The sequence below is a fragment of the Athene noctua genome, chromosome 12, assembly GCF_965140245.1.
Source record: "Athene noctua chromosome 12, bAthNoc1.hap1.1, whole genome shotgun sequence".
NCBI lineage: Eukaryota > Metazoa > Chordata > Aves > Strigiformes > Strigidae > Athene > Athene noctua.
Window position 1 is genome coordinate 23,169,020 of NC_134048.1, and position 23,534 is coordinate 23,192,553.

The following is a 23,534-nucleotide window of genomic DNA, read 5'->3' on the forward strand; positions in this document are numbered from 1 at the left end:
TCAGGCCCAACGGATGAGATCGTAGGAAGGGAAGCATTGGGAAAAGTGTTTTGGAATCATGAGGACTCATGGCTCTGTGCCTGTCCCCAGCCCAACTTGTGGCCCAGGGTAAAGGAGAAGATAAAAGTTCACCTCGTCCCTCAGCTGGGTGAGCTGCAGCAAGCCCTGATTTCCCTGGATTTACCAGGAGATCCGTGTCATGCCAGGAGAGGAGGCAGCCAGCTTCACAGAGGGTTTGGGAGCCACCAAGGGGCCATTTTTAGAGCCCCGTGTAGCCAGACACGGGAGGTGTGGGAGGAAGCCCCCGGGAATGGGATGGGATGTGATGCGCTGCCAGCCCGTTGCTGCTGCACCATCACACCCTCCACATCAGACCTCAGTCACTCCCACTCTGCCCCATCCTCACTGGGACAACACCACGGGGCTTCGGTGCCTGGAATTACTTATGCACAGATTGTAGAAGAGACATATTTACTTAATAAATAAATACAAATAACATATGGCAGGTACTAGCACGAACTATAGCAATATTCACGTTGTAAGGGAGGTTAGGATGTCTAGGGCTTGGAGTTTTTGGCTGATGCTGGTTCAGCTTAATCTGCCGAGGATCTTGGCAAACACTGAACCAGGCTGGCACTTGGTAACGGGGCTGAAATTCCTTGAAGGGCATATTAGAAGCTACATACTTGGTTGGATAAATATGCTAATACAGAGTATTTTTCCTTAGAACGGCCGGGGATGGTAAAAGCGTGCATTTCTCTGGTCCCTGGGGGGTCCTTGGGGTGCCCTCTGGCCATGTTTCTGGGTGCTGGCCCAGGGCAGGTTCCTGCGTGTCCCCGGGAGCTGCAGCGTGGTCACGGCCCGAGCCAGCAGCGGGCAGGGGAGCTGGGGGTGCCGGCGGGCCTTGCGGGGTCTCAGGGATTTTTCCCCTTATCTCTGCAAAGCCTCGGGCAGAGCAGAGGAGCTCTGCCCTGTCTATTTTTGGAAAAGCCTTTACTTAAAGCTCGGAGCTCTAACGTTTGGCTCTGTCGTACTAGCCAAAGGAGAGAGAGCGAGGGAGGAGGAGGCGGCAGCGGTTGGGGTTTGGGGCTCGGGGTCCTCTCTGAGCTTCTGGGCTTAGTCGGGCGAGACGGGCAGCGGGAGGAAGAGGATTGCCTTCTGGCCATAGTGAGTCCGCGGCCCCAGCTTGCTGTTCCCGTTCTTCTTCAGACCTACAAACCAGTTCTTATCCGCGTGCTTTTTGGAGACGTACGTGTTGTAATGGTTTTCTTCGATCCTTTCAAGGAACAGGCACTCCTCGCCCAGTAACTGCTGAAAGAGAGCCCCGGGTAGCGACAGTGAGAGGGGGTGATGCCCGAGGGAGGAGGACGCCGGGATCCCAGCCCGGGTGCTCCCTGGCTCAGAGGCCGGCCAGAGCCACCTCCGAGCTCTTCGTGCCCCAGGACAGCTCACATTTAGAGCACAGAGGTAACTAGCCTTGATTTAGACCCCTGAGCAACCCTGCAGTAACTTCTCCATGACCTGGCCATTTTATTTGGTGGTAACTAAGCCCGGCCTTGCGCTCTGTAAGCCAGTCCTGGCACCGGCTCCTGCTCTGGCACTAACCTGTGGGGTGGTGGCTGCGGGTTCAGGGCACGAGCACGGGGAACAGAACAGCTCTTTGGTGGGGCTAAGCAGCCTCTGACCAGGATTATGTGTCGTGCACTTGGCTAGAAATAGGACTGTTCTCAAAACCTAGATTATTTCCAGTGACTCTGCCCTCCAGTTCCTGGGCACGGGGGTTAAGCTCCCGCCTTGCACGGCCCCGCTCACACTGGGATGTTGTGGCTGCCTCCAGCACAGGCTTTGGTGCCACCAGGGTGCAAAGGAAAAACACGGGGGGTCTTTGCTCAGTGGCCGTGGGCTGTTGCCTGGGGCTGCTTGTTCTGGCAGCCCTGAGCTGCCTCGCAAAGCTGTGGAGAGGGGGCAGGAGGCAGGCAGAGGTGTGGGCAAGGCGCTGCTGGGCTTGGAAGAGCCAGGGCTGGAGGTGCACTAGCCTGCACGCTGCGGGGGTCCCCCACGGCCCCACGTGCAGAGCGGGCAGCTGCCGAGGGGATGCAAAGCAGCTGCTGCTCCAGATATGAAATACAATATTTGTCAAGAGGCCGGGTGGTAAACAGTGTTATTTGATTATTTATTTATTTCCTCCCCCCTCCAAAATAAAGCTGGACGAAGAGCGGCCGGTCCAGCTGCCAAAATAACAAACAGAGGCTAATTGTTGCTTGCGGTTTGCATTACTCAGAGCTACGAGATTTCTGCAAACCTCAAACCCTCTCCCTGTCTGGTCCCACATAAACCTCCTACTTACCGAGCCGTAGAGCAGCCCGTTGGGGTCCATCGCCAGGTACTGCCCCGACTGGGTGCTCTTTATATACACCTCTCCCACGCTTTCCGCGCTGAGCTGGAGTTGAACTGAAAGTAAAAATAAAACAACAACAACAAAAGGAAAATACGAAAGGGGGGAAGAAAAAAAAAAAAAAAAAGTTGTCAGAGATATTGTCCGAGCTGCTAGGAAAATTAACAGGGTGTTTTTGCTCTGAAGCCTGGCTTTTAAAGAGTTTATAGGAAACAGTACAGTGTGTAATAAAAGTGACTCCTTGTACCCTTTCCTTCAAAGAAACCCCACAGCCATGCTTTAGGAACCCAAGACCAATTTTTTCCTTATTTTACATCAAAGGAAGGGCAGCCTTTTGGTTAAGACGCTGGAATGGGACACAGGAGATTGGGGTTTTAATTCTGGCTCTAATTTACAAATTTCTCATGTGGTTTTTGACAAGACACTTAAGGAGTGACATATGAAGAAGTATTTCAAGAGCTAAACCAGGGGCGGGCAGAATTCAGATGCCTGCGTTGCAAACCCCCGATCCACAGCCTCCCAGCCAGCGGCGTGCCGCGGCTGGCGCTACCGGCGCCTCGTAGATGGGTACTGGAGAAATAGAAAGGGCTGAGCTCCATCCTAAACACAATTCTGCCCCAGGTAGCCACGGGCCATGTCTTGGATTGTCCAGGCTGGTGGAGGCGATGGCTTCGTGGTGATGCTGCATCGGTTCGTGCAGCCCACGGGGCCCCGGCTCGCCGTCCCCGAAGCAGCTGGAAAATCTGGGGCAAAAAAAATCTCCTTATTGGTCTTGTCTGGCAGGAGGTGAGCGGGTCAGCCGCAGGCCGGGGTGTCTGAGCCACCTCCCTCCTCTGCTCAGCATCCTGGTCCTAACGCAGCAGATTAAACCTTTCTATTTGATTGCTTTTTCTTTTCCCCGCCACGGGTGCCCTTTTTTTCTTACTTTGCTAATTACAGGAGTCTGGGAAAATGATTAAAACAGCTCAAGTTCTTGTTTAATGTATTGATCAGGAAGAGGCGAGGGAAGCGGCCGTTTTTGGAGAGGAGCTTTGGGAGGACAGCTCTCTAGCACCGTGTGTGCCGAGAGGCCCCCACGCTGCTCTCATGGGTGGGCAGGAAAACTGAAGTCTGAGCAATTAGTGGCCCACGGGCCCGTGTGAAGGGCTGTGGGGATAGTCAGCGTGACTTGCAAAATCCAGCTCTTCCAAATCATCTCCCAGTCAGCTTTTTTTCCTGAGCTTTTACTGTCGAGATTTGTAATGGAAATATTTGTTGGTTTGAATGAAGCATGAACGGATGCCTCAGCTCCAGCTCTTTCCTTCCTTTTAAAATTTATTTTACCCTTATTTGGATGAGGTGCAAGGTAATGTTACCTCTTGGCGTGGCAGAAACCCCTGTCCCAGTGAGATCTTTGTTGTAATGGTCCATGTTCTTAATTTTTGGCATTTCCTGCTCGGTAAATGATGGTTAATTAGTAAATCGTGTGGGTGCAGGTTTGCAGTAATGCTTGCCTGGTTCAGGCTGGGGGCTGGCAGCTGGCAAACCTGGCAGTGGGAGAGCCCCCAGCCTTGCATTCGTTGTGGTGCTGCAGCCCCAGGATGATAAAACTGATGATAAAAATGATGATGCTGTCCTAAAAACTGCCTCTGAGAGAGGGGAGCGGGGGGACCATCCAGCTGATGATGGGGACGTTAAAGTCTCCGGACACAGAGGAAGGGAGAACGGAGGGTCCAGAGGAAGGAGCTTGTGTGCAAGTTTTTCTGTTTTTTACAGGTCTGTACAGGCATTTCCTTCCATGAAGTAATGGGATGGAACACTGAAAATAAGGCTGTTTGTGGAAATCAGCATCCTCGAGGGTCTGCGGAGTCCTGGTAACTTTTCTTCATTTCATGGTGCAAGCTCGAGGTCAGGGAATCCTTACATAGGGCTGGGTGACAGGGTCTTGGCGTGAGCGACTCCTGCTCTCCTTAGAGAGCCTCCTGGACCCTGTGGCGAGCACCTGGCGAGGCCATCTACGATCAACACATGAATTCTTGATATTTATCTGGAACAAAGCACGCATGGGCAGTCGGCAAAGCACCAGCTCTAACAGAGCCCTGAGCGCTGGCTCCCCACTGAGCCCCGTGCCTCGTCCCCCTGCCCCGGCGGCCTCGCTCCCCGCCGTCACCCCCAGGGCTCCTGTACGGATCTGGCTCGCTCCGTGCTGGCCGGTGCTGGTCCCAGCTGTGTAAGCAGCATCCCACGGCGCAGGGCCCGGCCCGGCTGCTCCCTCCGCACGCCGGGGAGTGGTGCTGAGCCGCGCCGGCGCTTGCAGGGCACCGGGGCAGGACGGCGGGAGGCGGCGGTGCTCGGAGGCAGGGTACCTCGCCGGCAGAGCTCTGCTGGCACGCAGCCCTTCCAGGAGTTTTCTCTGTAAATATTTGTACATTCGGATGTCCAAGTTTACGAGATCATTTACAGGCGGTTCCTTTCTGGCAGAGGTTTCCACACACGTGGCCCCAGGCCAGCAGCCGGCGAGGTGTGAGCGTGCCGGGGCGCAGTGGGTGCCATGTGCAGGAACGCGCGCTGCCTCTGTGCATGCTGTGGCTGTGGGAACCGCTGGAGAGACAGCGGGCTCAAGGCTGGGGTGCAGGGGCTGGGCACTCGTGTCCTCGGCAGCACCCCATGTCCCAGGAGATGCCGCCTCGCTCCCCAGGGCACAGGGTATCTCTGCATCCCCCAGCTGGCTCCTGAGCCCAGTCTGGGGGTCCTGTGAGCCCCGTGCTGTCCTCTGTGGATTCCTTTAGGTCAGCATCCTCGCCTGCCTCTCACAGAGGTTTAAGGAGGGTTAGGACCCGGTTTATTCCAGGCTGGAGGCCGCCTGCCTCGCGCTGTGTTTATCCAGCCTTGGTGAGCTCATCCTCGCCCATCCCGGAGCACTCCCGCGTGCTGTGCGAGTGGCGGGGAAACAGTGTTTATAATTAAAACTCTGCTATAAACTGCCTTTCATTAAAACAACAACAAGAAGAAAGGTTAAGTTTGGGGGAGAAAGCCACATGTACGCTTGTGGTTTAGAGAAAATAAAAGTGCTTTTCTTAGCACTTTGTAAGGCGGACTTGGCTCCTCCCAGCCTTTCTTTCTAACCAGATAGGAGCCTGGCAGGTCCCAGTTATATTCCAGTAAACGTTCAGGATATGGTGTACCCGAAGGTTTCCGCTGAGAACCGAGAGCTCCGGTGTGTGGTGGGGGGGAAGAGCCCGGCCCCGCCGCCCGCAGAGCCCGTGGGGAGCTTTGCTGCGCTGCCGGTCCAGCTCTCCACAGGCGTCAGTTTAAAAAAATCCTCTCGAGCATTTTGGAAGTGTGAGAACCCTAAAAGCTTAAAACTTCCCAACGGATTCTTCGGATTTTGTGCCTTTGTCGTTACTCAGCCATTTCCTCTTTTGTCTGAGGGGTTTGCCGCGGGGGTTGCTCTGGGCAGCCCCCCTGGTCGCTGCTGAGGGCTTGGCCGGGCTCTGCAGGGAGAGGCGCTGAGGCCAAGGGGCTCCCTGGTGTCGGGGCAGGTACTCGGTGCTCATCTAACGGTGTCGTGGCTTGGGCAAAGCAGGAGGAGGCTCAGCACCGCGGCTTGGCTTGGGCCCTGTGCGTGGCTGGCAGGGAAGGAGCTCTTGGTGCCATGGACAGCTACTGAATAGGACAAACATGCACCTTTCCTTGCCGTACTGGATAATGTTAGGATTGTTTCATGTTAAGGTTTGCTCCGTGTCAGATAGTCCGCGGCACTTTCTAGTAGCATTTACAAAACCAGCACTTTGGGCAAGTGAGTCCTGCCAGCTTCCTCGGGTAAACTTTGATGCCAATTCTGGAGAACGAATGTGCTCCTAGAAAGGCAGTGGGATGCGCAAACGGCCGGACAAGTGTTGGCACCTGCATGGCCAGTTCATCCCAGCAGCAGGTCCCCAGGGCCCCGTGGGCTGGAGCCGCCAGCATCACCGACTGCAGGGAAGGGGGACGGGCGAGAGGAGGCTCCAGCTGTGCCCGCCCATTCAATCTTTGTGACACACAGATGCATGTGAAATATATATTATAACTGTTCCAACATGCAATAAGCCATCCCTGTTTTCAGGGAAAAAGTGAATGGGAAAACGAGGGCATTTCGAAAGCCCTCAGTCACACCGTAACTTTTTCACCTGATTCTTGCCTCCCTTGGGTTTTGAATCCTGCAGGGGTTTAATTTGCTGCATGAGGGGAGAGGGAGGTTCCCCAAAGGCGAGGGGACACTGTGTGCAGAGCACGCAGATAAAATCCGTTCTGCACGCAGAGGGACGTGAGCCCGACCTCCCGCCCCAGCTGACGACTTCTCGTCCGGAGATGCAGAGCTGTGGGGAAACGCCGCGTCCGCGCAGCCCTGCTATTGTGCTGCTTCTCCTAACCCAGAGCAAATGCAAAGATACCACAGAATTACGTGTGGTGGCTGCGTGTGTGTAGGATGTGGGGCTGCTCCTAAGCCTTTTTTCCCTGCTGCCAGCTTGCTGTGTGAGCCAGCCGTGCTGCGATGAGCTCTTGTCCTGTGTGGCCGGCCTGCCTGCGATTGTTTGGATAACCGGTTTCAGATTTACTACTTCTGCAGATGTGAAATAGCACCCACACCGCGCCTCCCCGGGCTCTGCGTGCGGGCTGGGGGTGTGCTGACCTCCTGGGGGGTGTGTTGCCACCAGGAGAAATGAGAGCCTGGTACAGAGCCCGTCTCCTCCAGCTCCCCCCTTCCTGGCTGATAAAGGATGATAAAATGATAGGAACAAGGTGGAGCACCAAGAAGCCCCATCGGGTTTGCTTACTGTGCTGGTCGCTTCGGTCCCTGGTGCCGTCCACTTTGCCGTCTGGGAGGATCCGTAGGAAGTGGCCCCCGTTGCTGCAGTACAGGAGTTTGGGTTTCTTGTAGTTCCCCAGGGGAAGGTTGAACCTTTCGGTCAGGGCGGTGAAGGTGGTGATCTCCCCCTCGGCCATCTCTCAGCCTCTCCCGGCAGCCGGGCTGCAAGAGATGCGGGGCTGTAGGGCAGGGCCGGTGGGGCCGAGTGCTCGGCACACGCTGCTGCTGCCGGGTTTTAAAGGGAGGGGAGGGAGCCCGGTGGTCCCGGCCGGTAGCCGGGCGGCTGCAGGTGATTCACGCCGTGGCTGATGGCTCCGGCAGTGACACAGCCCCAGAGGTGATGCTCCCTGGCGTGGGAGGTGAGGGGGGGGTCGTCTCCTCACTGGGTGTAGCTGGCTGGTAGGGACTCTGTCCTTTTAATTTTATCATAGTAAATTCTGTTTTCTTTCTGCTTTCTATTGACGTACGTACTAAAATTACACACTCAAAAAAAAAAAAAAAAAAAGTCTGAAAAACACTCAGTGTCTGATTGAAACCCACAAGAGGCAGGAAGGGAGCCCAGGTTAATAACTCTCTCCACTATTATAACTTTCAAACACGATTATGACTAGGTATTGCAACACGGACTGCGTGCCAGATAGCAAATATTGCTTCATCTCTTGGCACGCTGCACCTCACCTGGCCAGGGCACACACACGATCAGAACAAACATCTGATGTTGTGGGAGATGAGCGGGGGGCAGGAGGCTGCTACTACCTGGGCAGTAAGCAGGGGATTCACCCGTACACGGGTCAATAGTGTATGGAAAAAAGGAACTCTGAGTCTAGGTTATACCGTGGTGTGCACCCTCGCATCTCAGTAAAAGTAGTTCAAAGGGACAGGCAAGGCCCAAGGGTGTAACCGGGCACGGGGCACGACCAGCTGCTGGGGAGCAACAAGCTCCGTCTCGTGCGAGTTCTCCTTCCCGCTGTGCTCTCGGGGGACACACAATCACACTGAAACCTCTTTTTGCAGGAGACCGTGTGGTCGCGATCCGCGTTTAAGCAGAGGCCGTGCCAAAACCTGGAGGCATCCTCAGACCGGTAAGAGAGAGCCGCTGCGAATGTCAAGGGTGAGAAGTGCCACTGCAGCCGCGGGACCTGCAGGTGCCATGGCCGGGTGTGGGTGGGCACCAAAGCCCCACACGTATTCCAGGTATATTCTAATTTATCTGAATGTTTCTAGCCTAGAAACTACATTTAAAATCTCCCACGGATGTGCTGCCTTTCATATTCAAAGTTGCACAGTGCTTGTGGAGAAGTGGATTTAGGAACAGGAAAAGACAGGGCACCGTATAAACCCAGATACAGGAAATTACATTAAATGTCACATATTCCCATGGCTATATTATGGAAAATATAATTTAGTCACTGTTTTAATATATATATATATATATTTATGGATTGTAAAAATGTCTCTGGCACTGAGTTGTGCTACTGGTACATTAGGATGGAGCCAGTCTCACACCGTTTCATGGTACTTAGAGTGACCTGGGAGACAGTAGGGACTGCAACTCTGCAACACACACCCATAGAATCTCCAAACATTTGGCTGTAAACTCCTGAGCATTTAAATTTGCAAAGGCAGCCGCAAGGCGGGGAAACTGCTCCTTCGTGTGGATCCCAAAAGCCTGCAGACAACAAAAACTTCTGCAAGTTGGATTGCTAAAAGCTGAAGCCTTAGAAATAAAGATTTCATCGCTCTTGTAGAAAATGCACCCAGCCAGCTTTGGGTAGTAGGTCGACTTCATCCCTTCTCTCAGACGCGTCCCCTTAGGGTCTCTACCAGAACAGAGATCTCCTGGGAGAGGAAAACACGACCGTAAAGAAAAAACTATCCCCTGGCACCCCAGGCCTCAGCTCCCTCCGGCAGCTGTTGGTTTGTGACAGTTCCTCTTTCCTCCCGTCAGCCCGGGTTTTGCTGCAGATGGAGGTATTAAATCCCTAATACAACAGCTGAATGCACAGTCAAAATGCAGGGGCAAATTATTTTAAACTTTTTCCTGCTGCCCTTTCTCCAGAACCATTTAGATCTTGTTTGATAAGTCAGGTTTGCTGGACCAACGCCTACCAAGTGTTGCTTTTTCACAGCCTAGCGCCTCCTCGTCTCTTGCACTGGAATATGTTTTGGTTCTTATCTGAGTTTAAAAATCATCCCCAGGCCAGTTCCTCGCCATATCGTGCATCTCCCCAAAGCTCGCTTTTGCTCCGGAGCTGTTTGCAAAGCCCAAAGTATCACGTTTTTTTCCCAGGGAGTCTGACCAAGTTTTACAAGCGCCTCTGCTGGTGCTCTTGCTCCTGAATCGCACAGAAGCTGAGTCCAGCTGAGCCCCCGAGCGCTCAAACTCTTTCACAGATTCCCCACTCGACACAGACAGGGTTTTGGGGAAGTACTTTCTGCAGGAGATAATCTGGGATCCTGCGATGAGGTTGGTGAAGCAACGCCTGAGCGCTCAGGAGTTTTATGGTTCCTGGTGGCTTTCCAAAGCAGGTGATGGACTAGCTAAGTATAGCTTCAAAATCCCTTTTTAACACAGTTGTCAGGCAGCTGAAATGAGGTATTTCTCAGAGTGTCTAGTCGCAAAACTTATTCCTCTGTCAAGGGATCGTACATTTCTTGTAGTAGTTCAGTTTTGAATGCTGAGTGTCTGCCAAGCTTTCTCTGAACCAAAGCCTTCACGTCGCTCAGCGTGGTACACGAGGCTTTAGTGCTTTACTGAGCATTAATCGAGATCAGCGGTATTGTGTAATTTACTGGAAGTAAAGCTTTTCCTGACCCTTTAGCTGAGGGTAAAAGGCACTCCGAAGTCTCCTGGGTTGATGACGGATAGAAGTGAGAAACAGACATCCCAAAGCCAAGAGCTCCCATCAGCATCTCAGCAAACTCGGGCTGCAGCCCGTGCGAGCGAGGCGCAGGCGGGGATGCTCCCCTCGGCCACCTCGAGGTCTGCACATCCCAGGGCATCTAGAGATGCCTTTATCCATGGCTTGACTGGAGATGGCTTCTTCATTTTCACGTTTCCTTTAAGGTTTTTTTGCTATTTTTAGAACGCGTCCAGTGCTCACCCGCTGCCTTTGACTCCACAAGAGAAGCTGAATGAACACTATTTTCCACTCCCATTGTCTCTCCTTGCTAAATACTATTGCTGTTCTCATACTTTTATGACTGTGGAGTCGGTACTCTACGCACACCACCACTCATGGCCCTACTATTATACTTTTGGCAGGAACATATTAGGTTTTTATGGGAATTAAAAAGCATGAGTGAGAGAGAGAACCTGAACCAAAGACAACATAAAAGGCCTTATTTCTTTGGGTAGAAGCCCAGCAAAATTATTAAATAGCTCAAAGCAGAACAGAAAGCTCTCTCCAAGATGCGAAGCTGAGAGACACCACACTCCAGCGGTTATTTGGTGCCCCATGGAGAAAGGAAAATATTCCAAGAGGAGATTGCCGTACGAGGGGGGCGGCTGCTGCCCAGCGGTTGACACCACCGGTCGCACTAGGACAGTAAGTGGAGTAAGTTGGGGAGTCCAAGACTGGCTGTGCTCGTGGCACTCCTCTTTCCTCCCACTTCACTCCCGTAGCTTTCCCGTGTGTTGCCTGATGAGAAAACCACTGCTGGGGATGAACAGCTTCATCACCGGGGTGGTCTCAGCTCCCTCCGCAGGGAGCAGCGGGTCCTGCCCGCAGCCTGGCGGCACTCGGCTCTTCCTCCTGGGCTGTGGAGGGAGATGTCAGAACCCCAGAAGCCCACAAACAGCTTTCTGAAGACAAAAACAACTTTAAAAGAGAGTTAAACCTGAAACCAGGTCCTACTGAACTGTGGTGGCTGGAGCGCTGCAGCGTGTGCTCTATGCAGCAGCGAGGAGCCCGGCGCGGGACCGGAATAGCTGTGAAATTCTGAGAAGTTTGGGTTTGGTTCCAAACTTTATCACCGACTGCTGCTGCTGCAGTGGCCAAACCAGTGGCTTTGATGTGAAATCCCAAACTCTGCAAGCATCTGAGTCTGAACATCGAGAGCCAGTTACGTTGCCAATAACTGGCGAACTCTGCGTGAGCTCTGAAATAACAGCGCACGCCGGGGGCCGTGGGGAAGCAGTGAGGTTCTCTTCCCTTCCCGTTTAAAATCAGTGCAGCCTTCACTCGATAGTGCTCTTCTCCCCTTCGCTGGCGTTACAAAGGCAGTGTTGAGGAGAGTTTGGCAACTTGGGGGATTGCTAATGGCTCAAAAGTTCTTTGCATGTCCGGATTGCCAGGTCATGCACTCAGACTGGGCTGTTCGTGGCTTCAAGGGTACTTTTGTGCCTCTTTTGTGGCTCCTGTGACACAGATTTAGTGGCCAGATGGGCCTAACCCCCTGTCACTACTGTGAGCGCCCCACGTTTTTGGAAGCAGGCTCAGCAGAGGAGCCAAGCGAGGATGAGCCCCGCTGGGTCCCGTGGGGCTCCCGGCAGAGCTGGGCACATTCCGGGCACGTCCCTCTGCCCAGGGGACTGTCCCCATGGTGGTCCCTGCTCCGGTGGGGAGCTAATCCCACACCTTTTCCAGCCACTCCTCAGTACACACACAGTAGCTGGAGACCACGAGGATGGGAACTTGTTGCTTCTCAGCTGGGAGAAGAGCATCTTCCACCATGGCCAAACCTCCCTCCGCCAGCCCGACTGGCGAGTGGCCTCCTGAGCCGTCCCGCCAGACTGCCAAGTTACCGGGACCAAGAGCGGCGAGGAGCTGTGGGCAGATGGAGTCCCTTACCCTGTGGCTAAAATTCCTCTGCTTTTTCTTTCCTGTCCATCTCTCCAACACTTCCTTTCCACTCCTTTTTCTTTAGACTCCTCCTGACTTGCCTGAATAGATCCATTTTCCTGAGATCAGCCGCAGCGATTCTGCACGTTCGTGAAATCACGTTGCACCAGAGGCTGGTGGAGCCGGCACGGGGTCTGCGGCTGGTCCCCCAAGGGTGCCTCTGTCCCACAGGTTGTCCCTGAAGCTGTGAGGTGACCAGCTAAGGTGAGCCTAATTTTTTTTCCTGAAATATAAAACTACCTGGCTAGTATGTGGAGGAAACCAGAAATACCTCACCTACTATGGGTTAAGACAAGATTGCAGGTTGACTCAAGTACATTAAAATTGTCGTCAGCTTTGGATAAAATTCCTCTATATAGGACTGGAGAGAAATGTGGCTAGCTTCTGCTAAGCACCCCTTCAGAACAAGTCTGGGTGTGTTGATGAAAAGGGCAGTTAATCACAATTGCCATCTAGCTGATCAGATAAAGATCATCCAGAAAACTTCAACAGGCGAGAGGCCAGCTAAGCCCAGGAGGCTTTTAAGGTTTTGTCAGACTTCAGTTAATGAGACTAGTGTCTCCTGAATCAGGCTCTGGTGAGTTCAGTGGAAACACTGCAGTTGGTTTCACTTTGGAAAGTGTTATTTTCTCCATTAAAGCAGGAATAGTATTTATTCCAGGGTGTGTGACTCAGCTGAGATCAGACAGCCTTGCCTCCTGATGGGCGCATTTCCCATTTCCACGTTTGGCTGCAGCCGCTTCCCAGGCAGTTCAGACGCTACGTATGGGAATCCAAACACTTACAACAGGTGAAATATTTTTCAGGAATTCAGGCTCTGGCTTTCCTCCACCCCAGGGATTCCTGAAGCACCCTGCGCTTAGTGCTGGGCTGACAGGTACAGCTTTGGGGCAATCCAAGAGCTGCCTGAGCGTGTGGAGTAAACACCTCTCGCAGAAACACGGATCTTATTCATCAAAAGTTGTAGCGATCCGTTGCGTGGGATGGGTTTCCTCATCCGGGAAAGGATTAGAGATCAGCAAGAGGTTTCCTCGAGCTCTGGTTGCTCCCGGAGCTGCAGCACTGTGGGTCTGGGGTTATCAGCACGGGCAGCCTGCAAGGGCTGCCCTCCCTCTGAGGGCTGGCGGTGCAAGGCACGGCTCAGATTCCTTGGGCTGTGGATCCTCTTAGAAGGAATTGATAAATGATTGGGCAAAGCATATGATAAATATGTAATAGATATTTTGTGCGTATCAGCAGAATGTATTGGCTTGTTTCTAGTCAGTGTTTATGGCAAGGTGATTTTATCTCTAAGCAACGTGATTAACTGTTTAATGAAATATTTATCAGTCAGGTGTTACCATCTGTAAGGGGAATATGTGGTATGAAGTGTGACCAAACCTGTGGAAATTAATTTAACTAGTGCCTGCTGTCATCGTGGCCTGCTCTCCGCCAGAAAAACACAGTCATTTGGGTTTGGTCACGCTGGATTTGTGTTAGGTAAAACAGGCAGGAGCGTAAATGTGAAACTTTTAGCAGTTTACTGAGTGGGTATCACTAATGGCACGAGCGGGCGAGTTCTTTGCCGGAAAGAGGCCAATGCTGACCACCACGAGCATCATGGTAAAGACAGATTAAGAAAAGGTCGTATCCTGCCCAGGGGGAAGGTCCAGGGGGTGCTCGGTGATGCACTGCAGCAGGGGTTAACCCATCCCTTTGCTCATCATCACCGGAGGCAGCATTTATAACTGAACCACCATACTAGAGAAGGAGAAGGGCACCTGGCTCAGGTGCATGAAGGATGCCCCAGGAGAAACCCTACACGTGTGGGGCACTGCCAGCCCTTGGGAAACGCCTGTTCGGGGGGGCTGGTCCCCGTGATTGCCTTACTGGAGGTGCAGGAGCATGGGGCAGCCCCCCCAGCACCCCTCACACCTCGGCGGTCCCAGCCCCGCAAGGGGCCCTGCCCGGCCCGAGGCTCCCCCCCTGCCACGCTGGAGGGCCAGGAGGTCGGTCAGGCTGGGTTTGGCCATTTCATGCCGTCCCGGCCCTGCTTTAGCTCCTCTCTCACCCTTCTGCGAGCAGAGGCAGCCCTGGGGAGATGTGTGTGTGTCGCGGGGACAGACCCGCGCGGGTGACGACTGTCCCGCGCAGAGCCCGGCTGAGCCGCGGCTGCTGGCAGCCGAGGTTTGGCTTCAGAGCCACGCGTGGCTCCTGCGAGGCCAGGACAGCCCAGCTGCTTCTGCAAGCTGGGACACCCAGTGCAACATCTCAGCAAACTGGTGGCATCGGCGGGGAGACAGGAAAACAAGGTGATGATCCGCTTTCTAATTATCTTCCAGCCTCTCCCACCTCCCCACCCACGCCCTTTTGCAATCTAGTGATTAACTTAATTACAGTCCCAGCGCCAGGAGTTGATCCAGCCCGAGAGCAAGAGGTCTGCCAGGAGGGTCTTGCCTCACGTGTCCTGTCTGGGTTCAGAACAAGACCACGGACACGTACACGAGCACCGCTGGCTGCAGAAGCAAATCCTGTTGCCTCGTGTGGGGGATTTAAGCGCTGACTCCCAGAGCGAGCAGCTGTGCGGGACCTGCTGGATGGAGAATGGCAAAAGCTCAGTCTGCCCAGCCAAGCGCGGGGTGGAGGATGTGCTGCACCCAGCGCGTCCGAGGGGACAGCTCTGGGCTGTGCAGCAGAGGCAATGCAAGAGGCGTCCAAATTAAAAAAGGGTAATGAGTGGAGGAACACCAAGGGCTTCCCCTTCCCTGCAGGAGACGGCACGCACCACCTGCCTTTCACAAGTGCCTTTTTCCCCCTCGCAGGCTCACGCTGAGGCCACCACAAAGCATCGTCCCTTCTCCCCTGCTCTGGCACCTGCACCTCGCTCGCGCAGACCGAGACACACCAGCGCCTGGGACTGGCCAGGAGCAGCCACTGACATGTGCCACGAGTTTCACAGTCCTCGAGGTCTCGTCTCTGGCATCTGAGGAGGATGACTCTGGGCTGCTGAGGCTGCTGAGGCCCCAGGGATGATGCCCCAGGTGCAGGTACCTTGTTTCGGGTGTTTGCCACGGGGCAGCGGGCAATTAAGCACAGAGCTGCACACACCTCTCCTCTGTGTGTCTGCCTGTGTTTTGCTTCCCAGGGGAGAAGCATCTGGAGGGAGTGGAAACCACAAGGGATGCTGTGAAAACTAATTGCTTGTTACAGGTCGAAATGTTTTGTGGCGACGCAGGAAACCCTTCTGGGCAGGGGGGCACTCGGTGTGCCCTGGCACGGTGACAGAGGGGTCAAGTGGCACCTCCCTCCCCTCAGCTCCCACTCAGCAGCTCCCTGACGTGGAGGGGGTCCCTGCAGTGGGGTTCCTGCAGCAGGCACCTCATCCACACCCTGCTCGGGACCCGCTGCCCCGTTCCGGCAGGCAGGGGGGTTAAAGCTGGGTGACACCTCAAATGTCACTCTGCCCCGCTGCCACCCGCCCCCGGCGTCCACGCAGGACACTGGGCACCGTGTCAGACCACAAGGCGGGAGCGCCCAGGCTGTCTGGGCTGGCGCTGCAGGTGTGGCTGCCCCGTGGCCGCCAGCTCCCGCCCCGCGCGCCCACGGATGGACGGATAGACAGACGGCAGCACCAGCCGCCACCACTCCTGGCCACGGGCCGGCTTCTCACGGCTTTGTTTTCCTGCTCTGGTTACGGGTGCCTTTCTCCAGCTCCCCTCCCTTCTCTCTGTCCCTTGGAGCGTTCTGATACAGGAGATGCAGACGCGGGGACCTGCTCTGTTTGCACCAACAGCTGACGCCAAATGACAGCCTCTACCCCACAAAACATCACGCTATAGGATGCTCTTATGCCAAGGGGCTGACCTGGTTCTCCTGTTGTACCACATCCCACCTGAGCCCACCCCAAGCAAAACATCCCAGCCGATGGCCCCGTTACAGGTACGTGCCTGGTCACTGCTCCTCTTGGTCACCCTCTGGCACCCGCGAGCCCTCGCCAACCTCTCAGCGCTCAGACGGGTCCGAAATCCCGGTGTGCTGTCGCTAATAAGGCGTGAGGCTCGAATTAGGAGCGAAAAGCAGGGCTGTTCACGTGGTGTCAGATGCAATGCTTCCTGCAGCTGGCCCTCTGAAGGGTGGCCAAGCTCAGTCGAGGGTTGGCTCAGGCTTCAAAACGGGGATTTGAGTTTGGGTTCAGACTTTATACCATGCCCTTCCCCAAAGAAGCAGAGGATGCTGGAATTGAGGGTTTCATCTCCAGGCCAAGTGAAACCCCACATCCATCCTCGTGGTTAACCATCAGTAGACATATCATCACTCAGAAATCAAATTTCCTCCAGCATAGTCTCAGTCTTGGTTGTTCCAAGGAAAATCACTTGGTTTCTGGGTTCACCATAAGCTCAGCAGTGATTTACGATGCTGAAAATGCACAGGGAGTTAATTATGTTCATTCTGAAATATTTGTATAAGGGCTATACAGCTTGTCTTGTTAAGTTCTAAGCAAAAAACGGCTGGAAGAATTCTGTTCTTAAATCTGCTGCTCAATATCTTACTTTAAATTTAGTGTCTAGTAGCTATGGATGCTAACTCCTGTTTTCTTCTCGGAGCTGCCTGAGTAAACAGCTTGGGGTGTGTTTTCCTGTGCACACTGTTGCTTGGTAACTCAACAGTGCAACAAAAGCTCGAGATAATAATTGCTGTTACCAGGAAAATCCTCTAATAAATAATAATTTTCTTATCTGCAGGACTTTAGGGCTGGAGAAAATGCCTTCCAGTGTAAAACTGCCGTGTGTAAGAGCACGCAAGGAGACGTTCAAATGAAAGATTGGAGCAAGGTGAGATCAAAGCTGAATCTTGTTAAGTGCAGGTGAGTGGGTCAGCAAAAATCATCAGAATAATTAGCTGTGGATAACTAGTCTCTGGAGTAAACTAGCGAGAGAAGCCGTGTATCTCCACCTCCTGCTGTCCGTAGAGTCCAGACAGGTCACTGCTCTGACCCGTGGTCTTTAGGCAAAAATTGGGGACTTCTTGGTTCCAGGCAGTGGGCGGCTCTGGAGGCCATGGGCACTGGGCTGTCCCTTTGTCATCCTCATTTCCAGCCTAGAAAGGAGCATGAATCACACGCCAGGCTGTGCCAGACCTTGGTAGAAGATCCAGCCTTAATTCTGGTCCTCCCTGGCCCAGACAGGGGTATATGGAGGCACCTGTATCAGTAAAGAGGTCGGCACCAATTTGGTCCTTGCCGTGACATCTGTGAGGAAGGCAGCTCCAAGGAAAACAGTGCCCTGCCTCGGGTTTCCATAACAGTGCCCTCAGAGGCCAGGGGATATTTTTTTGAAGGCTCTTCTACCCTTTCCCATCTCCGTAAACAACAAACCACCAGAAAAAGCACATTGCAGGAGAGAAGTCTGCAATTTGAATTACCTGATGAGACCCAGCTGCCGGACCGAGCGCTTCGCAGCGCGCTGCCCGCAGAGGTGACACCCACACAGGTTATTTCCAGCTCCCGAGTGGGCAGGCCAGAGACACGGGGATGTTTGTCGTGCCCGGTGGTTCCACAGCTGGTTTAGGGGAAAGCTGTGGGGTCAGGCTGGCCCCCAGCAGTGCAGCCGAGCATGCTAGCAATGTTGGGAGGCAGAAAGATGCCCCAGATCATCTAGGTGGAAAAAAAACCCCAAACTAAACCAAAAAACTTTTGGGGAAAAAAGGCAGCCTTGAGGATGTGAGTGAATTTCTGAATCATCTTGGCTGGAAAAGCCCTTGCAGCTCCTCCAGCCCAACCATGACCCTCCCCCTGACCCTTCCCAACTCCCCCAGATCCCTCAGCGCTGGCTCAGCCCGACTCTTCAACCCCTCCAGGGATCCCGGGGACTCCCCCCTGCCCTGGGCAGCCCATTCCAACGCCCAACAGCCCCTTCTGCACAGAAATCCTTCCTCAGAGCCAGCCTGACCCTGCCCTGGGCAGCTTGAGGCCATTCCCTCGGGGCCTGGCGCTGGGGCCTTGGCTCCAGAGACTCATCCCCCCTCTCTGCCCCCTCCTGGCAGGGAGTTGCAGAGGGCCAGGAGGTCTCCCCTCAGCCTCCTCTTCTCCAGACTGAACCCCCCCAGTTCCCCCAGCCGCTCCCCAGCAGACCTGTGCTCCAGACCCTGCCCCAGCTCCGTTGCCATCCCTGCTGTGCTGCAGGAACAAGCAGAGTGCCAGGAGCAGGCTGCAAGTATCTGCTTGCAGGGACTTTGCATGCTGATGTTAATGTTTTACATGTTTACGGAGCGTCTCCATCCCAGGGCAATCCCTAAGACACTTGTCCTGTCTCAGCTGAATTTTTAAAAATTACACAAATACACCTCAGTATACGCAGCTTTCCCCTTTGGAACCCGGCTGGTCCTGGGGCACAAACACCCCCTTAGCACAGCGCTACGTGGGCAGGAAAGGGCTGGCCCAAACTGCGATAACATCCCCCAAAACCTGATGCTGCCAGTTGCCGTCAGCAGGAGCTGGTCGGCCAGCCCCGAGGCACAGCTCCAGCTCAGCACCCCAAACAGAAACCCTGGGCATGCAGGGGACCCCCAGAAAGGGGTGAGGGATGCAGCCGGGCTTGGGCGATGGGACCCAACTGTCAGCTCCACGATTTGGGGAACTGCCCAGCCAGGGATGCCGTGGCCAGGACTCCAACAAGTTTTTCTCTTTTTCTTACAGAGGAGCCGTGCGTTCAGCCCCCGCTGGGGTGCGGGGTCCCCGTGGAGTAAATGAGCCCCCCCCGAGCACCTGCACAGTTCGCTGCAGTTTGTGTGGCACCCGAGCGTGGGCACCCGCCGAAGATCGCACCCGCACCAGGGCAGCCGTAAGCTACAAAACCCCTGCTGCGAGTTTGGCAGTTGTTAGTAAACTCTTCCCGTCGGTCGGAAGCTTGTTAGAACACCCTGCAGCAAAGGGAATATTAAGGAAGGGGAAGGGAGGGTGTTTTACTTGATGCTAAATACTTGTATTTTATGTCCAAGATTTGACATCCAATTGAAATTAAAATATAAAGGGAGATGGAAATTCCAGTGGAAAATGTACCAAACTGAGTAGTATTCTGTGTAACATCAACATGCCCTGGGAGGATGTGCAGCTGTTAGAGAATTGACGAGTGACCTCTCTGGGGAAAAAACTAATCAGAGTGGGTGAGAGGCAGGGCAGCTTTGGGGAGCTGCCAGGCCACGGCGATGGGAACGGCCGCGCACAGGGTCTGGGGGGGTTGGAAACGCGCGGCGGGGAGGGCAGGGTGTCCATCTCCTGCTCGGACGGTGCAGGGACGCAGGAGGTCGCGCGCGTGTGACTGTCCCAGGCAGCGCGATGTGCCAGAAGCAGCTCTGGCGCTGAGCTCCTGTGACAGGCACAATTTTCAGGGGCTTTATGGCGTGCAAAGTGTCTCTGGCAGAAGTGAACAGCTGGGATCTGGAGTTCATCTGCTGCCGCACAGACTGGGATTTGTCTCGGTAAAGATCTCCCCCTCCTGTCCGCCCGGGCGGCGTGGGATGAGAGCAGAGGAGGGAAAAGGCTCGTCCGGGGCTCCTGCTCTTGGCCCGTGGGCTGAGCGCTGAGCAGACGGGCTCGGTGTAAATGTTGGGCCCCCCCCTGAGCCGGGGAGGGTGATTGTGCCCCGAAGGTTGGCTGGGCGAGCTGCATGCCCTGAGCTGGGGATGCCAGGCGGGAGCTGCGCCCGTGAGGGCAACCACGAACCCTGCATGGGCCACCACGGGGCCGGCTGCACCGCGGGGTGGTCGCGGCTCTCGCAGGCCCCAGGGAAGGGCCCTGCCCGGGGGCAGGAGCAGGGTCTGGCAGTGCCAGGAGGAGGCTGTGCCCGGCCCTGCCGCCCTGTCCACGCAGAGGGACACGCGGGTGGAGGAGGAGGAGGAGGCGTGAGCTCGGCGAGGCAGGGCACTGGCAGCACTGGGCACCGTGAGGTTGTCCCGGAGCAGTGCTGGGCATGCCCGAGGACCCTCTGGAGGAGAAGCCGCCCAGCCACGGTGTCTGGTGGCGGCTCGCAAAGGGCAGCGGCGGGAGCTGCTGGCGGCGAGCTCAGGCTTTCTGCAGAAAGAAGGTCCCTGCCCAGGCGAGCGCTGGCGGGGCTGGGCTGCAGGTGGCACAGGCGGCTTTACTGCTCCAGAGGCGTGGGAAGAAAAGATCCGAGGTCAAGGCTGACGCCCAGATTTTGGCTCGTGAAGCACAGATCTAAATTAAGAGCCAGAAGCAAGGACAGACTTGACGAGCGCAAGCGAGTCATGAGTCATTTATGGACCGTGTGTCTAGACCGTTGTGGGCAAAGTGCAAATCTCTGGGAGGACAACTCAGAGAGGACAACGCCGCTCCAGAAATGAGTCTGAAGGGGACAAAAGGGTTTTGGATGTCACCCTCTGAGTCAGTGGTGCGGAGCTGGGCTGGCACCCTGGGCACAGCAGCCAGCACGGCGCCTGCACCCTGCAGAACGCTTCATGTGGAAAAGCCCTTTTCTGCCTCTTTTTGTCCTCGGGGTTAGCTGTCAGGCTTGGGTGCCTTCGGGCTTGGAAGCGCTGCCTACGAGACGTCTGCTTGGTCCATCCCTGGGCAGCGCCACGTGCTGGCCCCAGGCAAGGTCTGGGCTGCTGGGGCAGCATGAACCCCGGGCAGGGGGTACACACCTGGGTGAGGGGGTACCCAGGCAGCAGACACCCCAGTAAGGGGGTACACACCTGGGTGAGGGGGTACCCAGGCAGCAGACACCCCAGTAAGGGGTGCAGGGAGCCCCAGGCTCTCTCGCTTGGTGTGATGGTTTCCCTTCTGAGCTCCTCAGCTTTCTGGAACAGCTGCCATTTTCACATCAGTAGGTGACCCTGTGTGCGGTGTTATTTCAGTCACCAGATCACTTTAGTCACTGTTTTTCCCCTCAGCTCTGCTGTCATTCTTATCTTTCTTCCTCTGCTGGCACCACGCTGGAGGATGCAGTTTTCCAGGGTGATTTCATCCCTCTTAAAGCGCCTCTGTCTCATCCCGGGAAGGGTCAGACCCGGGGGTTTGGGAAAGCACAAACAGGAGGGGAAAAGGGGCTCTGCTGAATTCACTTCTGGGTTAGTTAAGACCCAGAAGAGTGGATTTGAGACCTTATTAAAACAAAGGTTAGGCTTTAAGCTGGACCATGGATGTGTGGGAAGATGCTGTGCTGGGGTTAACAGAATAATATTTAGCACTGGCTGTGTATTAGCTATTCTCGAAATCCATAAATATTAACCATGGCACACTCTGAGGGCCTGTGATAGCCTTTATCTGCCATGCTTAGCAGCTGGGAAAATGAAGCGATTTTTGTTATGCTGTTTTCCTTAGCGTGTGAGCAAGCTTTTGGAAAGAAAAGAAGGGCTTGTGACAGCCAGAGGTTTGCTGCGTTCAGGTACTCTGCACCCTGCAGCCCTGCCTCTGCCTCCTCCCTGGCTGAAGCTCATTGCTGCCTCCAGCCAGGCACCAAGCGGGAGTGCCCGTCCCTCGGGGGGGCAATGCCACCCCCGTGCTGCGTTAAACACGTTACGCTTCCAGCGTTCAGAGTATATAAAATCTGCAAGTCACCGATTGCTTCTGCAACTGCTCCGCAAGGCCTCGGCATCTGCGTGTGTTCTCCAACAGCGTTAAAACAACTGACACTGATGTTGGAAAAAATAGTAACTGCCATTATGGAGAAATACTGAGCGAAGCATCTTTTTCCTTTAACAAACGGGAGAGCGGGAGGATTGCTGCATTCACAAAGGCCAGATGACACGCCGGGGCAGAGATACCACGACAAAGCAACAGTCTCTCTCTCTCTCTCTCTCTCCTCTCTCTCTCACCAAACTGGTTTTCAACAAATTCTTCTGCAAATAGATTTCTATTGTGAGCCGTTTGAAAGACAAACCCAGCCAGGCCTCCAGCCCAAACGATAATCACTTACAGTTCTGCAGTGGCAGAAAACATATCCAGGATTTCTAAAAATGCCGCCCACGGCGTTCAAGAGGGTGATGTGTTGGTACCCAGGGCCAGCCAGGTCAGGGCAGGCTTCACCGGGCACCCCCCTCAAATATACGTACTAATTTAGGGAATGTTTGCTAAAAGCATTTGTAAGATGCAAGGCACGCGCTAACCTGTGTCTCCAGGCCCTGGCTGTGGCCTCTCAGTCGCCCGGACGAACACAGCCCGGCACACGTCGCTCCTCAGCGTGTTTCTGGGGGCAGTCGGTTCGTATGAAGTTCAGCTCTGGTGGAAAAGCCCTTCGCGTTGGCTTTCTGCTTGTGAGAGGGGGAAAATGCTTCCCGTGGGTCTACTCCGACTGCCCCTTCCCAGTGGCTGTGACTCCCCCCGTGGGCTGGGCCAAAGGGATCCCGGGACCCGTTGGGATTTGCCTTCTGGGAATTTATCTGTGGCTGGTGATAGGTTTGGTCTGACCTGCTGCTAATGCTCGCCTTTCTCCACCATTCCTTGCAACCTCTTATTTCTGAACGCTCATTTGGAAAAGTACATTCATTTCACCTAAACTGCTGTGATTTGGGGGTTATGCAATTAAGGAAGGGGAGTTGTTTAACGCAATGGGCGACTGCACTTGGCGTTCCCGCGGTTCTGGGGAGGAAGGTGCTGCTCTGGCCGCTGAGAGCCCTGATGAAGGCGACCCTGCTGCATTTTCAGAGGTCACTGTGCAATTACTCCGAACAATACAGGGCGAGGCCGACCCCTCCGCTCTGACGGGAGCTGCCCCGGGACCTCCGGGGCTGCCAGGGCTCAGGGCATCACCAGCCACCTTCCTGCAGCCCTTCCCCGCTCCCACGGCCTCGCGGGATGGATTGTGCCCTGAAACGACGCCAGGCTCCGCAAGGCAGCAGCTCTTGCCTGATAATCTTATTTCCTGCCAAGCAGAAGCCAAAAGCTAACAGGAGTTTCTGTAATACACTTGTTCTCCTGTGCATGGGTGTCCTCAGCCCCCTTGCCCTCCCGCCAGCGTCCTCAGGGTCGTGCTCCCACCGACGGAGCTGCTTGTGCTCCCGGGGGGGTGAGACAGGTGTCCCCAGGCTCTGCCATCACGGCCCCCCAAGCGCAGCAGAGGTTTGCGCTGGCTGCAGCTGGCCTTGGCACCCGGAGGTGACACCAGTGTTTGGGAAGTGGCAAGTCCAGGGAGCCTGCAAGGGTCAGAGAGATCTGGGCTTAGAAAAGGCCACAGAATCGTGCTGATGGTGCAAGTCTGCTGTTTTGTTAAGGGCAGAAAATCACAGAATCCCCGAATCATCCGGGTTGGAAAAGCCCTTGCAGCTCCTCCAGCCCAACCATGACCCTCCCCCTGACCGTTCCCAACTCCCCCAGATCCCTCAGCGCTGGCTCAGCCCGACTCTTCAACCCCTCCGGGGATCCCGGGGACTCCCCCCTGCCCTGGGCAGCCCATTCCAACGCCCAACAGCCCCTTCTGCACAGAAATCCTTCCTCAGAGCCAGCCTGACCCTGCCCTGGCGTAGTTTATCCGGC

The 23,534-nt window shown here is 54.9% G+C and overlaps 1 protein-coding gene across 3 annotated transcripts in view; it reads right to left on the reverse strand.

The window, feature by feature from the left end:
* Positions 1–454: 454 nt before the first annotated feature.
* The window catches only part of FGF1 (fibroblast growth factor 1), a 29,676-nt gene continuing 6,596 nt past the window's right edge, over positions 455–23,534 (reverse strand). For 2 of the 3 annotated variants that reach the window (XM_074916595.1, XM_074916596.1), the window contains exons 2-4: positions 7,192–7,385; positions 2,348–2,451; positions 455–1,311 (exon numbers count right to left, since the gene is read on the reverse strand). In XM_074916595.1, coding sequence (XP_074772696.1) covers positions 1,117–1,311; positions 2,348–2,451; positions 7,192–7,360 — 468 coding nt within the window. In that variant the 5' untranslated portion in view covers positions 7,361–7,385 and the 3' untranslated portion in view covers positions 455–1,116. The remainder of the gene's footprint in view (positions 1,312–2,347; positions 2,452–7,191; positions 7,386–23,534) is intronic. The other variant, XM_074916597.1, reaches the window with a different exon arrangement.